Source organism: Histomonas meleagridis (assembly GCF_020186115.1).
Source record: "Histomonas meleagridis strain 2922-C6/04-10x chromosome Unknown contig_44, whole genome shotgun sequence".
NCBI lineage: Eukaryota > Parabasalia > Tritrichomonadida > Dientamoebidae > Histomonas > Histomonas meleagridis.
The window spans coordinates 811174-825187 of NW_027150887.1; the positions used below are offsets into that span (position 1 = coordinate 811174).

Genomic DNA, 14014 nt, shown 5'->3' on the forward strand with positions numbered 1-14014 from the left:
AGATAATTTGATTCATTATGTAGTTCTTGCTTGAGAATATTTTCTTCTTTAGATTCAATATTTTTTAGAAAATGAAAAAGGATTTTATAATTTTTCTTTTGCGAAATGAACGACGAATATATAGATTTGCAAATTATATTATTAAATATGATAGGAAAATTCTTATCAAAAAATTTCATTGTTGATTGTGCAACGAATTCAATATTTTCTTCCTCTAGCTTAAAGATCATTTGGTTGATGAATATTAAGTTTTCAATTTCTGTGTTTTTATTAGACTCTTTCAACGGGGAGCAATCGTGCGATATTGCCATTTTCAAAAATCTATGGGTTAGGTACATGCGGAAGTTAAGTAGTCAAAAAGCGACGATTATTGTATCGTCGCATGGCAAACCTTATTTTTTATAAATGCTTAAACCTGTGACTAAAACGTATTTTTGTACTTCACAAAAAGAAAACCGTTTTCCCCCTGAATTTGTCGATTCACAAAATCCTAGATATATAGTAGTACAACAATGTAAGTGTAATTTTAAGGATTACTTAATATCTGATGTTTCAATGCACGCTGATTTTATTGAACGTGATCATTATGATGATTATTTTTGTATTTATACGAATGAAAATAGAACTAAATATAACAAATTTGGATATAAAAGTAGAAAACCAAATTTTAAAATATGGTTTATAGAAATGAATGGTAAAGAAATTGATCCAGAATATTTTATGTTAGAATTATTATTAATTTATTAAATAAAAATCATTTTTTATCAATGTTTAGTATTGAGAATGCTACGAAAGGTATAAAAACTAATGTTGTTGTTGCTTCTGAAATTATTGATAAAGATGACTTACAAAAAGTTTTAGAAAATTACCCTACAAATGATCAAATAACAAAAATACTTAATACTATAACTTCGATTACATTACCTCAATTATACTATACTAAATCACAATCAGATGAAAAATATTCTACCAAAAGTCATACTCATAATACAATAAATAATGATTTAACAGTAAATGGGAATGTACAAGTTACTTCATTAAATGGTTTTCAATTGGCAACTTCAGAAGGTGGTAAATGGGATACGAAATTATATGTACCATCTATTATTACATTAAAAGAAGATGGTGTTGTTGAAGTTGGTCAATATATTGATATGCATAATAATGCAGATTATGATAAAGATAATACATGGAGAATAACTGCTAATACTAATTCATTAGATTTTAAATCAAAAACTGGTTCATTATTAAGTTTTGGAAGTAATGGTAATATTAAATGTGCAACTATTAATAATGTAGATATAACTAAAATATTTTCAAATGATCATAATCATGATGAGATTTATGCTAAAAATAATCATGAACATACAAACTATGCGTCATCAGTTCATACGCATAGTTATAATAATTTAAATGATTTAACAAATATTCCTACAGGTTCAAATACAGAAGATATCCATTGTTCAACAATTGATGGTTTTGCTTTAAATCCGGGACCTTCATCAGCATTTGTCGATATTAGTGTCCCTTCAATTGCAGTTATTAAAGGCGATGGTGTTTTAGAAACAGGTCCATACATAGATATGCATACTAGTGATGGATATGAAACTGATTATAGTTGGAGAATACAATGTATTGATAATGATATAGCATTTAAACGAAAACAAGGAAATGGCTTTTCTTACTCCTCATCTGTTGATGCCTTAGGTTGTAATAAAATAGGTTGTAATGAACTAATGTACTCTGTGAAAACTAATGGCATTGATAATACAGGAAATATAAAATTCAATACTGGTCAATTCACTAGTTTAGTAACTACTAAATTAACATTATTTCACAGTATAATTGAAGAATCAGGCGATACATATCAATTATTATGGAGGATATATGGAAGTACACCTACTGCATATGTAAAATATGGAAGATTATATTCCGAATCAGTAACACATAAGAAACAAAATGATGGTACTATTTTTGATACATATAGTTCAATATATTATATAGCAACTACATTTAATAACTACTAAAATATCAAATTTAATAGTTGGTGAAGTAACAGGTAAGATAGATGAACATTTATTAAATATATTTAAACACTTACACTATAACAATGTTAAATTTTCCAAAGGTTCTTGGAAACACAATCATAAGATTGATGTTACTACATATGGGCAATTACGTCTTTTGACAAATGAATATAGGGAAGAAATCATAAATTTCCAAAAGATTGAATAATCACCTGGGATGACTCGTTGAAAGTTTGATCTAACTATTAACGCGAGTCAATTTCATAATATTTGCAGGAAAGTTCTATCAGAAGAGAGAAATATAGTTTCCATTGTAGATAAACTTAGCGAATTATCATCGAGATGGGTTATTCATTGTCATTATAAAGAAGGTAATTTAATAGCTATCGTTCCAATCCCCAGATGGTTAATATAATCGGCCATGTCAAAAGATATATGGAGAACAGATGACACATCATGTACAAATTCCTAACAAATATATATTGTTCCAATTTTAGTAATAGATAAGTTTGGTAGTCCACTTATGTTGGGATTATCTTGTATTAGTGACAGAACAGAAGAATCTCTAAAAATAATATATTCAGATATGTTAAAATATGTACATAGTGTACGCATCGGGATAATGGATAGACATAAGGGACAGTACAAGGCATTCAATGAAGTTACAGGAGCTAAAATTGTATTTTGTCAGTCACACATTCGAGAAAATATTAAGAGAAACTCATTACGGCTTTTATCGCTTTCGATAATTTCATTCATTCTGAAATTTCAGAGAAATAATTTGTAGAAATAATTAATTGTAGATTAGTGAAAAAACCTGGTAATTAGCACTTAAAATTATTGATGTCAGATCTAGATAGTTATAGCCCGAAAAGATCGAAAGATCCTCGTCTTGACAGGAATAAGATTCACGAATTATGTCGAAGGTGCTTTTGGTAATGTAAAAAACATAATGGATCATAATATATCATAACTATATTATGTAATTGAATCTTTTGACATATGAGCTGAAATGCAAAGGGAAAATCACTACAAAACAGTGAGAAAAAATAGGAATATTGTTATAAAAAAATGTGATGTAAACTCGTTGGGAACTATAGCAATGGAAAACCTAAATGAAGTATAAAATCAATTGAAGAGTGTTTGTATGTTATTCGTTGCAAACAATATGGAAAAAGTCAATGATTAGATAAATAATTGTGATCACTATCATTTTACTGAATATGGACTCCCTTGTATATGTAAATTGTTTCAGAAAACAAGCAAAGATAATATTTAATTAATAGAAAAGATATACCACTCCGTCTATTAATTTATGATTCAACAACGGAATATAAGTTAGAAGATATTTCGAGTGGAATCATAAAAAATAAAGTTGCTAACACACAGTTAAACAATAGATCATTCACAAGTACCATGTCCCTTTTTGGACCAATTGTTGCAAGGATTGTTGGAAATTATGAAAAGATAATCAAACTAACTGAACAATATTCCAATTCAGTTCAACAAATTTCTCAACCTGGTGGTGCAAGAGTTATAGTACCAGCTTTGAATGCAAATATCAATTATATCAAAAAACGGAAAAGATGTGTCAATTGTAAAGAAAAGAAAAATAATCAAAAAGCATATATAAAGACAATGAAAATAGATATAAATACAGATTTCAATCATGTGACCAAAGAAGGAGCATTTTCCTAAATGAGGGTATATCACTTTTTAAGGAATAACAAACCAAATGAAGCTGTAATATTATATAAAAAATCATTTGAATCATTTCAAAGTTGTGGTAACCTCAATATACAAATATTAGCCTATTATTTGCTTGCAAATATGTGGGCTCAATACAAATGCGATTTTTGTTTGAATCCAGAGATTCAAAAATTTTGTTCGCATCCATTATTCGCACCTCTATATGATTTGGCTGCTGCATATGATAAAAGAGATATAGTATTTTTCATTGATAGATTAGAATCAGTGAAAAAAATATATGTTGATGAAATTTTCAATGATATAATAGAAAAAATATGAAAGTTTGTACTTCAATGTGCTATTGGTGATTTTTGCTGTGCTTTCAATGAAGTCGAAATCAGTTTTTTAGCAAGATCATTACATAGCAATATAGAAAAATGTAAAAAAATATGCATCAATTTGATTATAAATAATGAAAAGCGAGCTTTGATGAATGAAGAAAAAGGAATCTTTCATGTGATTCCTGAAATAAAGGAATCAATATACTCGAAGAACATAAGGGAAATGATGGAATCCATTGAATTTTATGTCCATCAACTAAAGTCAAACTCAAAATTAAATGAAAGTATGTATTTTTTTTAATTTTTCATTGGATGTTTATTATAAACAATGAAGCCTGCACTCTAATTTAGGTTTAAGTTTTGGCTCCAATAATAAAGAAAAGCATTGAAATAATATCTTTTCTAATACTGAAGCACTGTTTCCACATGTCATTACTAATTTTTTAAAATTTATCCAATTGCTCGAATCTTTAAAAAACTGTTACAAAAGATATAACATTTATATAAATGGTATTTTTAATAGTTTTAATTCGCATCATCCTTTCATTCTTTTGGATGTTCGTTTTTCTTTTCTCCGAAAGCGATTGTTCCTGTTGCATGTCGACCCAAAATCATCTTTTCTCCAGGTTTATTGTTTGCATGAACATGTGACTTTCTTGGTGGCGTTTTCATTAAGACTCTCTTCTGTTGCATTCTCGTCATTTTAATTGGGACATCAACTTGTGGCAATTGTATTCCATCTTTCTTTTTCGTTATGTTCATTTTAACAACGTTTCCATCATCTTTAATTGTCTGCTTCAATTGTTTCTCTTGGTTAAACAATGCGCTAGGAATTGAATTTGGTTGAGCAAATGGCGCACTTGAATAATTTGCGTTTGGATTCTTGAAGAAACATTGCTGTAAAATATTAAAAGCGGGGTGTTTTAATGCCTCATCTGCTGTAATTCTTTCAGATGGAACATAAGCGATCAGTTTTGAAAGTAAATCAAGAACAACTGGCTCAGCCTTTGGCAAGATCTTGGATAATTTTTGTTTTGGATATTTTATAAACTCAAAGTCAAGAGTTTTGAGCTTGTTTGGAGGACATAGTTTTGACAAGGTTTGTTTGGTCGGAGTTCCCAAAATTCTGTGAATACGGTTAATTTGATCGATGGAGGTTTTGCCAGGGAAAAGTGGATAATTTGTGAGGAATTCGTACAAAATGCATCCAGTGGCCCAGATATCGATGCCAGGACCATAAGAACCATGTGATAGAATGCACTCCGGTGGACGGTACCATCGGGTTGATATGTATTCTGTAAGTTCTGTGACTTGATTAAGATCTTTGGCAGATCCAAAATCACCAAGTTTAAGTTCCATGTTGTAAGGATTAACAAGACAGTTTTCTGGTTTAATGTCTCGATGAATTATGTTTTTGGAATGAATATACTTGAGAGCAGAAAGAATTTGATATGTTAGTTGAAGTGCTTGAAAAACTGAAAGTGGGCCATTACGTTGACTCATGACTTCAAAAGCATTTTTGTCCATTAAATCTAAAACAAGGGAAAGACGGAATTTTGCTGGTTCATATATAACTTCATGAAGAAATACGATATTTTGATGCTTTCCTAGTGCTTTTAAAACAAGAATTTCTTCGTTTTGTTGTATATCTTCAATTCGTTGAAATTTTTGCTTGAAGACTTTGAGTGCATAAAGTTGGTGGGTGGTTTTATGTTGTATTTGATATACGGTACTGAAATTTCCTTCTCCAATTCTTGCTATTACCAAATAATCGTGTAAGCCATCTATCTTCAAGGACATTTGGGCTTGGGAGTTATATTCAATTTTTGCTTACGGTCCCATAAGGGCCGCCCCAAATTCAAATAAACCAACTAAATTCAAAAGATTATGAGAACTGAAACAAATTTAAAATTTTTCGCTATTATTCCATTTTCATAAAAACAAAATTTAGGATATTAAAAAACATATAAAGTGTAATATGTAAAAAAAGTATTTTATAAAAATATTTTTTATACGTTGGTAAAAAAGCATTTTATATGAATATGGAAAATTTTATTCTGTTGATTTTTGTATGAATTCAATTTTGAAACTGAGGCGAAATTTTCAACGAGCCCTGCGTGAGCACGCAAATCCTCATAATGCATTCAATTCATTGTGTAAATCATGCAAAAGTGGTTGAAATCCATTTCATGGACAAAGATTCAATAAAATCAAATTTTAGATGGCCCACATAAGATAGAATTTGACTCTGTTCTCATCTTTATTTTTATGGAAAGTTGAAACAATTGAGTTGAATTAAAACCTGCGTCAAAGATAATAAATTTATTACGAAACAGTTATATGCTTGGTTAGCACGGCAGAAGCATTTGTCAATCTTTCCACCTCATTTCATCAGCGGCAGTTTTGTCAGAGATGGAAAAATTCATTCTTGTTGCCCTAACAAAAAAACAACTATTGACAACATGATTTCCTTTGTTTTTCTGGAATTACAGTCGTGTATTGTAATTAAATTTGGAAATTTTAAACAAAGAAGAAGAATCTGAGACAAGTGTCGGATAAGAAAAGTGTCGATAATTGTGAGCTTTATTTGTTCACATCACAAATAATGAAAGCTGTCATTCTCATTGCCCCAGGATTCGAAGAAGTTGAAGCAATAACCCCAGCTGACTTCCTTCGACGCGCAGGAGTAGAAGTAATTTTGGCTTCAGTTGGACATGATGATCTTTCAATCAAAGGAGCACATAACATTGTTATTAAGTGCAATGCAAAGTTTCCTGAAATCTCTAAAAACATTTATGATGCAATCATTTGTCCTGGAGGATTACCAGGTACAACAAATCTTGCCAAAGATGCAAACGTTGTTGAAGCAATCAAAGCTCATTTAGCTGCTGGAAAAATTGTTGCAGCAATTTGCGCAGCACCAGGTTTCGTACTTGCTGAAGCATGTGGAATCATGAATGGAAAGACAGGATGTGGATATCCTGGCTGTGATGATAAAATCACCGAAAATGGCGGTACAAAGGTTGAAGATCGTGTTTATGCTGATGGAAACATAATAACATCACGTGGCCCTGGAACAGCTTCTCTTTTCGCCTTGGAAATTCTCCGCAAACTTGTTGGCAATGAAAAAGCAGATGAAATTGGAAAGGGAACACTCACACTCTAAGGACTAAACACCAATTTTTAAATGAATTCGATTTATTTTTATCACCAACTGCACTCGATTTCATAAACTCGAAGTAAAATCTGCATGTTCAGCATTATCTTTAAAGAAGTCAGAAATCATCAGCATAAAGCATGTTATATGGAACAATTTTAAAAAGCAAAACTTTATGTTGGACAACTCGCTTTAGACTTTTTAAAAGGGGAAAACATTTGTTGTTGCACGAATGTACATATGAAAGTTGGATTTAAATAAAATTTGATATCTTAAGATTAAATATCAATATTTTTTCTATTACAGAAATTGGAGTCCAATAAAATTTTTTAGTCGTTTTATGTATAAATTATTTCCTATATCCTTTCTTTTAAGATTTTTGTATTTTTTTAATTATAATTTAAGAAACTGCGGAATTAAGAAACCGTTAATAATGGCGGTTGTTAAAACGACTCACAAATGCCAAAGATAAGACAAATCATAGGAATTGCAGAAATCTACATTATAACGCTTTTCATGTCTTCTTTGATTTTATTTATTGCATATGGGATTGCTGTTAGCACACCAACAAATATCGAAACATCCAAATGTGAATCTCCACCAAAGGTCACATTATACAAAAGTGTAGATCATAGTTACCTTACCAAAATCATCAATTCAGCAAAAAAAAGAATTATATTTGTAACCGGTAATATGAGCATGACTTCTTTCCAATATATCAAGGAACCTTTATTGGTTGATGCTAAAACTAGACTCGGTGAATCCAATATCAAGTTTGTTATATCTAACCAAAACAGTCAAATTTCTTCTTTTTTGAATAGCTATTTTCCGAATAATGTTATTGTTACAGATCAATTTGAAATCCCCATATATTTCCCAGTCTTCATTGTTGATGATACAGCATATCTCACATCTAGCATTTTTTCCAGTTACGAAGGAACATCAACACATTCTTCATCACAAATTATTATTATCGAAAATTGCAGCCAACTAATCGATGACATCACTGCTTTTGTTGACTCTTATGAAGCGAAATCAAAAAATCCCGAGTTATTTACTTATCCCGAAATTATTGAATATATTGGCAAATCATCACCAATTCTTCCAGCTAAATGTGGTAACACGACCAGCTTCTTCATCAATAACCCATCACATGTCTTACCTCTGAAGATTAACACATCATTATATCTTACCGAATTCTTCAAAACTCCGCCAAAAGAACTTTTAATTTATACATTTTCCACCCAAACGTCCGAAGAGAACTTCTATGACGACGATTTCTCTTTCCATGTACTTCTTAAATCATTGCAAATTTACAATCATACAAAAATTCGATATTTGGCATCTTCAAGTTTTGCACTCAACGACGAAATGTACAAATGGTGTCGTTCATTTGTGTCGTTTAGTAATTCGCGTCTTTCATTGTATTCGAGTGATTTCGATGGTCCGAATTTCATTGTTGCGGATAACACGTCAATGTTATTCAGCCACGAAATCAGAACATTTGAGATCGAGAAATACGCATCGATGCACTTGGTGACTGACGATGCGAATGTGAATCATGAATTGAGGGAATTCTTCGACGAAATATGGAACGATGATAGTACACATGAGTTCAAAGTTAATTGGAACTAATTGAAAAAATTTAATAAAATGTTTTTGTGGACTTCATAACTCGAAATATAAAATATGTAAATGTTTTGCATTTAAATTTTGTTCAACAAAAATGATACAAAAATTTATCGATTAATATTAATAATTTAAAGAAAACTTTAATTTTAAGTAAGTTTAAGCAAGTATGAAAATTACCTTTTTCCCCATGTGGTAACTTATATTCGAAAATCCTTTTGAAGTTTTATTATAATTTACAAATAATTTTTATTTCGCAATATTTTATAAGTTTGATTTTTTTTTAAGAAGTTTTACATGCTTTCTTGTTATTTTTATGAGATTCTTCAATTTTACTTACGAAAACTTGTGTTATAAATTGAATGACTTCTTCCAAATTTTCTTGTGGTATATAATATTTTTATATATTTTATTCAGACATATTCCCATAACACATGAGTTTGAGTCGTTTGGAAAATTTCCATAAACATATGTCCATAAAAAACACGATTTCCCTGTGTTTTTTCTATCATGAAACAGGGCTAATGACTTTTCAGTGAATAACTTCAAGAACAAAACCAAATTCTGAAGTAATTATTCGTCAAAACTCAATTCGAAGAACAAAAAATCGAATTATACCAAAACATTTTTTATTAAAAAGCCTAAACAAACATTTGTTATTTTGCGTTAAAAGGATGACTCACAGCGAAGTTGATACAATTTTCCAATTTCAACGTTGTTATTGGCTTACTTACGAACATGTTCATTCCAGCGCCCATACATTGATCTTCGTCTTCTTTTGCACTGTTTGCAGTCATTGCCACGATTGGAATATCTTTATACCAATCATCAGATTTTCTAATTTCTTCAGCTGCCTCAGGCCCATCCATTATAGGCATATGATGGTCCATAAATATCACGTTAAACCCTTTTTCTTTCTTTAAAGTGTCGATACATTCTCTTCCATTTGAAACGATCACAAATTTCCGACCCATTTTTTCGAGCAACTTCTTAATAACCCATTGATTCATTTGATTATCTTCAGCTATTAATATTCTAAAATCATTTGAAGCCGTCGTGACACTTTTCTCGTAATCCTTTGAATTCAGCACTATATGTGTTATAATTCCATGGAATTTCATCCAAAAAGTATGTATGAAGACAAATGTAAAGTCATTTAATTCATTATCATTATTATATTTTTCTAATATTTCTTTATTTGTATATGTAACGAGTACTTTTAACGATTGATATTTTTGTTTATAATTTTTAGCTTTATCTAAATCATTTTCATCACAAATAATTAAAATGAATTTCGATGTAATAATTTCATTTTCATTTTCTATCGATTGTAATCCATAATAATTACAATGTTCTTCGAAACAATTCTCATAAAAAAGATTCTTTGTTAATAACATTATTTGGAATCCTTTAGCTTTTTGTCTTGGTGAGAAATAACAACAATAACCAGGTTCGAAAGGTAAAGTTACGATGAAAGTTGTGCCGAAGTTAACTTTCGTATGATAATTAATTGTACCATTTAACATTTCGACCATTCTTTTCACTATTGTTAAACAAGCACCAAAACCTGGCGGAGGTCTATTTACGTTAACTATTAAAGTTGGGAAAGCTTCGAAAAGAGTTTTCTCTTCTTCTGGTACATAACCTATACCAGTATCTTTCACTATTATTATAATGTTATTATTATTAATATCATATTTTAATGATAATAACACTGATGCGTTTTCAGTGAACTTTAATGAATTCGATAATAAATTCCATGTAATCCGTGAGAAGAAATGTGGATCCCCAATAATACTTAAAGGTATTCCTGGCTCAACATATACTTGGAATTTATCATTTGCTAATTTAAATCGATTTTGAAATACAGGAAATATTGAATCAATAGCTTCGAAAGTATTAAATAATATCTTTTGTGGTATGAATTTGTTTTGTTCTATCTTCGCTAAGTCTAATGAATCATTTAATAAATCTAAAAGTTTATCAAATGATGCATGAATACATTGAACTATTTCAGCTGCTGATGGGGGAATCTTTGTCATCTCAAGTAACTCAAGTAATCCACTCATTCCATTTAATGGCGTACGAATTTCATGTGACATATTTGCTAAGAATCGAGATTTCGCTGTTAATGCTTCTTCTGCTCTTTGTTTTTCTAATTCGGCTTGACTTGCAAGTCCTTTTAACTCTGTCACGTCGACTAATATACCTGTGATTTCATTAGATTGATTATTATGTCTTAAGCCTCTCATCATAAACCATCGGATCTTATCAATCATAAATGGGATTTCGACTGAGATCGAATCTGTTTGATTATTTAAGAATTGTTTGATTTGTGATGAGATTAATTCTTGTGATTCTAAAACAACATTCGATTCGATAGTTTCCCAATTCATTAAAAATGGTTTATGTGCTATAGGTAATGATGCATATACTAAGTTCTCTCCTCGACTATCAATGAAATTCCACATACGAACATTAGAATATAATAAACCAATATCAATGAATTGACTTAATTCGGCAGCAGAATTTATCATTTGTTTATGTTCTGTTACATCATTAGCTAATATAAATAATATCCAACCAGAAGATAATGAAAATGTAAATTCGAAATTTCGATAATTGTTTTCAACTAACATCGATGCTGCAAATTGTATCGAGTTCCGTTTCGATAAATATATTTGTGATAAAGCTTCATGGAATTTACTTTTATCTAATTCATGAATATTTTGTAATATTTCATTAATGTTCTTCTCTCGATATTGTTCTATTAAATTATTATTACCAATCATTCCAAATATTTGTCGTGTTAATGGTGCTATACACCAAAATATGATATTACTATCAGAATTAAATGGAATATAATTCTTAGAATGATCAATACTTGCTTGAATACTTAAGAAACTTTCGAATTCGATAAACAATAAAAATCGTGTATGAACACTTATATATATAAAATATTTATCTTTTCCTTTAGCATTTCGTAATCGAATTGGTGATATAGTTAATGGATGTTTTAATTCTAATATCTTTCGATCATAAGAATTAATTAAATCATTTAACGTTAAATTAGATGTATGTTTATACCCTAAATATCGTGCTAATTCTGTACATGAATCTAAAACGAAAAAGAAATTGAACATATTTTCAATGACTTTTTCATCTTTTAATTGGAATGAATTATTTTGTCGATTCGGATAAAAGTTACTAATTTGTTCGACTAATGATATATTAATATTTTGATTATAATATTGATCAAAATATGTCGAACATTTAGTATAATATTGTGTATTATTAGAATCATGTTGAAATCCTTCAATTGTTGGATCGATATTTGAAAACATTTCATAATTACCTAAATGATGTATTAATGTACCATCTTCTTTAGTCTCGATAATACTTATATGATTATGAATATCAAATAAATTAATTAACTTCGGTAAATGATTCGATTTGGAATCTAATCGCATTAATCTTCGAAATGAAATAATTGCTGCTACATATATAATAAATTGTCGTTCATAAAAACGTAATTGTAACATTTCACGTCGAATAGAAAATATAATGATAATACAATGATGATCAACTTCAATCTTATTACCAATATATCGATACTTACCAATGTTACGTCCAATGACTCCAAAGTTTTCACATTCATCATATATCTTCTTAGCAAACTTTTCGATTGATGTCTTGTTCTCTTCATCAGTATATATCAATGATATCTCCGAAAATATTCCTTTCTCGACAGAATAAAACGCGGCGCCTGTAAAGTCCATTTTGTCTTTGATGTTTTCCATTAGTTTACAGATGTCAATTTCATGTTCGGCTTGTAATGACTCCTTTAAGATACCAATGTATACTAAAATGACATATGACGCATGTAAACAATGATAATCAAAGTTGGACATTTCTTCTTTGTTCCTACACGTGATTTTGCATTCATTGTTATACATATCAAATGTTACTTCTAATGATTTTTCATTAGTTTCTTGATCAACATTAACTTTACATTTGACTTGATTACTACTCTCTAAGCCATAGCCGGTGTAGAAGCCTCCATTAATGTTCAAATCCGGAAATATTGTGTCCGGTCTATAGCCATTTCGGACAAAGACTAAATGTGAATATGGTAATACTTTGATGACACCAATACGATAAACTCGTGACATATGATAATAAATGGTACTGAAGGCATTCTCTTTCTTCTTGTGTTCACGTAAAATATCAGTGATTCGTGCTTGAATATGTAAACAAATTTTCGACGGGGGTTTTGTCAGAGGTTTCCCGCGGTTTGTTACAAACCATAAGTTAACATCTAGAGGAGTCGTCATTCCAAAGATACGTGCAACTAAAAAGAGAATATATAGAAGTAATATAAAAGGAAAAATTTTGGAATAACTGTTGAAATTGGTTTGGGTATGACAGACTTGTGAATTATCTTCTTCGTGTCCAAATAAATAAATGGTAAAATGACGTTTTAATAAATATGATGAATTGGTTGATCTTTCAAAAACTAAATAATTTGGAAGATTTTTAGAAGGATTTTCGATTAATGTTAAATTACGCTTCTTAAGAGATATAGATACACCAAACTTATCTGGCGGTTGGCGAATAAAGCTGATGGTATTCGGAATTCCATTGGAAATATTCTTAACATAAAAATTAACAATGAAATTTGAGGAACAGAGAAGATGGTAATCATAAGAAATATTGTGAGCCTTTAGTTGAGAAATAGTTGATATAGGAATAATGGGTGAATCTGATAAAATAAGATCAGGAGATTTCCATTTTCCAATATTTTTTATTTTGAACATATTGGAGATATGTGCTAATGATGCAGGAGCTGACGTTGTAATTAATGCATTCTTTATTGCAACTAAAGCCCCAAAAAATAAAAAAAGCAAAACTGCAGTATAATAAAAGTGACAGATAAATTTAAACGATACGATATAACTTCAACGAACCCAATTTTCACAAAAAGTGACCGCTACTTTGGCCAGATATCAATTCAATTTATGAATGCAAAAAACACTTTATCCTCTTTGTTTTTTCTATTATTATACGATTTTACATTAATGCTGATTTCAAGATCATTAATATTTTTGTGGCTTGTAAAAATAACAATATGAATAAAACTTCTAAAATTAATCGATACCATTCTTTCACAA

The 14014-nt window shown here is 29.8% G+C and overlaps 4 protein-coding genes across 4 annotated transcripts; 2 read left to right on the forward strand and 2 right to left on the reverse strand.

Annotated features, from left to right (window-relative positions):
* Positions 1 to 4600: 4600 nt before the first annotated feature.
* Positions 4601 to 5584, reverse strand: GO595_006545 (CMGC family protein kinase; the record flags this gene model as incomplete). Its single annotated transcript, XM_067919910.1, has 1 exon — positions 4601 to 5584. The coding sequence occupies one exon, from the start codon at positions 5582 to 5584 to the stop codon at positions 4601 to 4603; it is 984 nt and encodes a 327-aa protein (XP_067773423.1).
* Positions 5585 to 6662: 1078 nt separating this feature from the next.
* On the forward strand, positions 6663 to 7223 carry GO595_006546 (DJ-1 family protein; the record flags this gene model as incomplete). The annotated part of the gene is made up of 1 exon (XM_067919911.1): positions 6663 to 7223. One exon carries the CDS (start codon positions 6663 to 6665, stop codon positions 7221 to 7223), a length of 561 nt encoding a protein of 186 aa, XP_067773424.1.
* A 450-nt stretch (positions 7224 to 7673) lies between these two features.
* On the forward strand, positions 7674 to 8849 carry GO595_006547 (uncharacterized protein; the record flags this gene model as incomplete). Its single annotated transcript, XM_067919912.1, has 1 exon — positions 7674 to 8849. One exon carries the CDS (start codon positions 7674 to 7676, stop codon positions 8847 to 8849), a length of 1176 nt encoding a protein of 391 aa, XP_067773425.1.
* Positions 8850 to 9499: 650 nt separating this feature from the next.
* Positions 9500 to 13177, reverse strand: GO595_006548 (Response regulator receiver domain containing protein; the record flags this gene model as incomplete). Its single annotated transcript, XM_067919913.1, has 1 exon — positions 9500 to 13177. The coding sequence occupies one exon, from the start codon at positions 13175 to 13177 to the stop codon at positions 9500 to 9502; it is 3678 nt and encodes a 1225-aa protein (XP_067773426.1).
* Between the last annotated feature and the right edge of the window lie 837 nt (positions 13178 to 14014).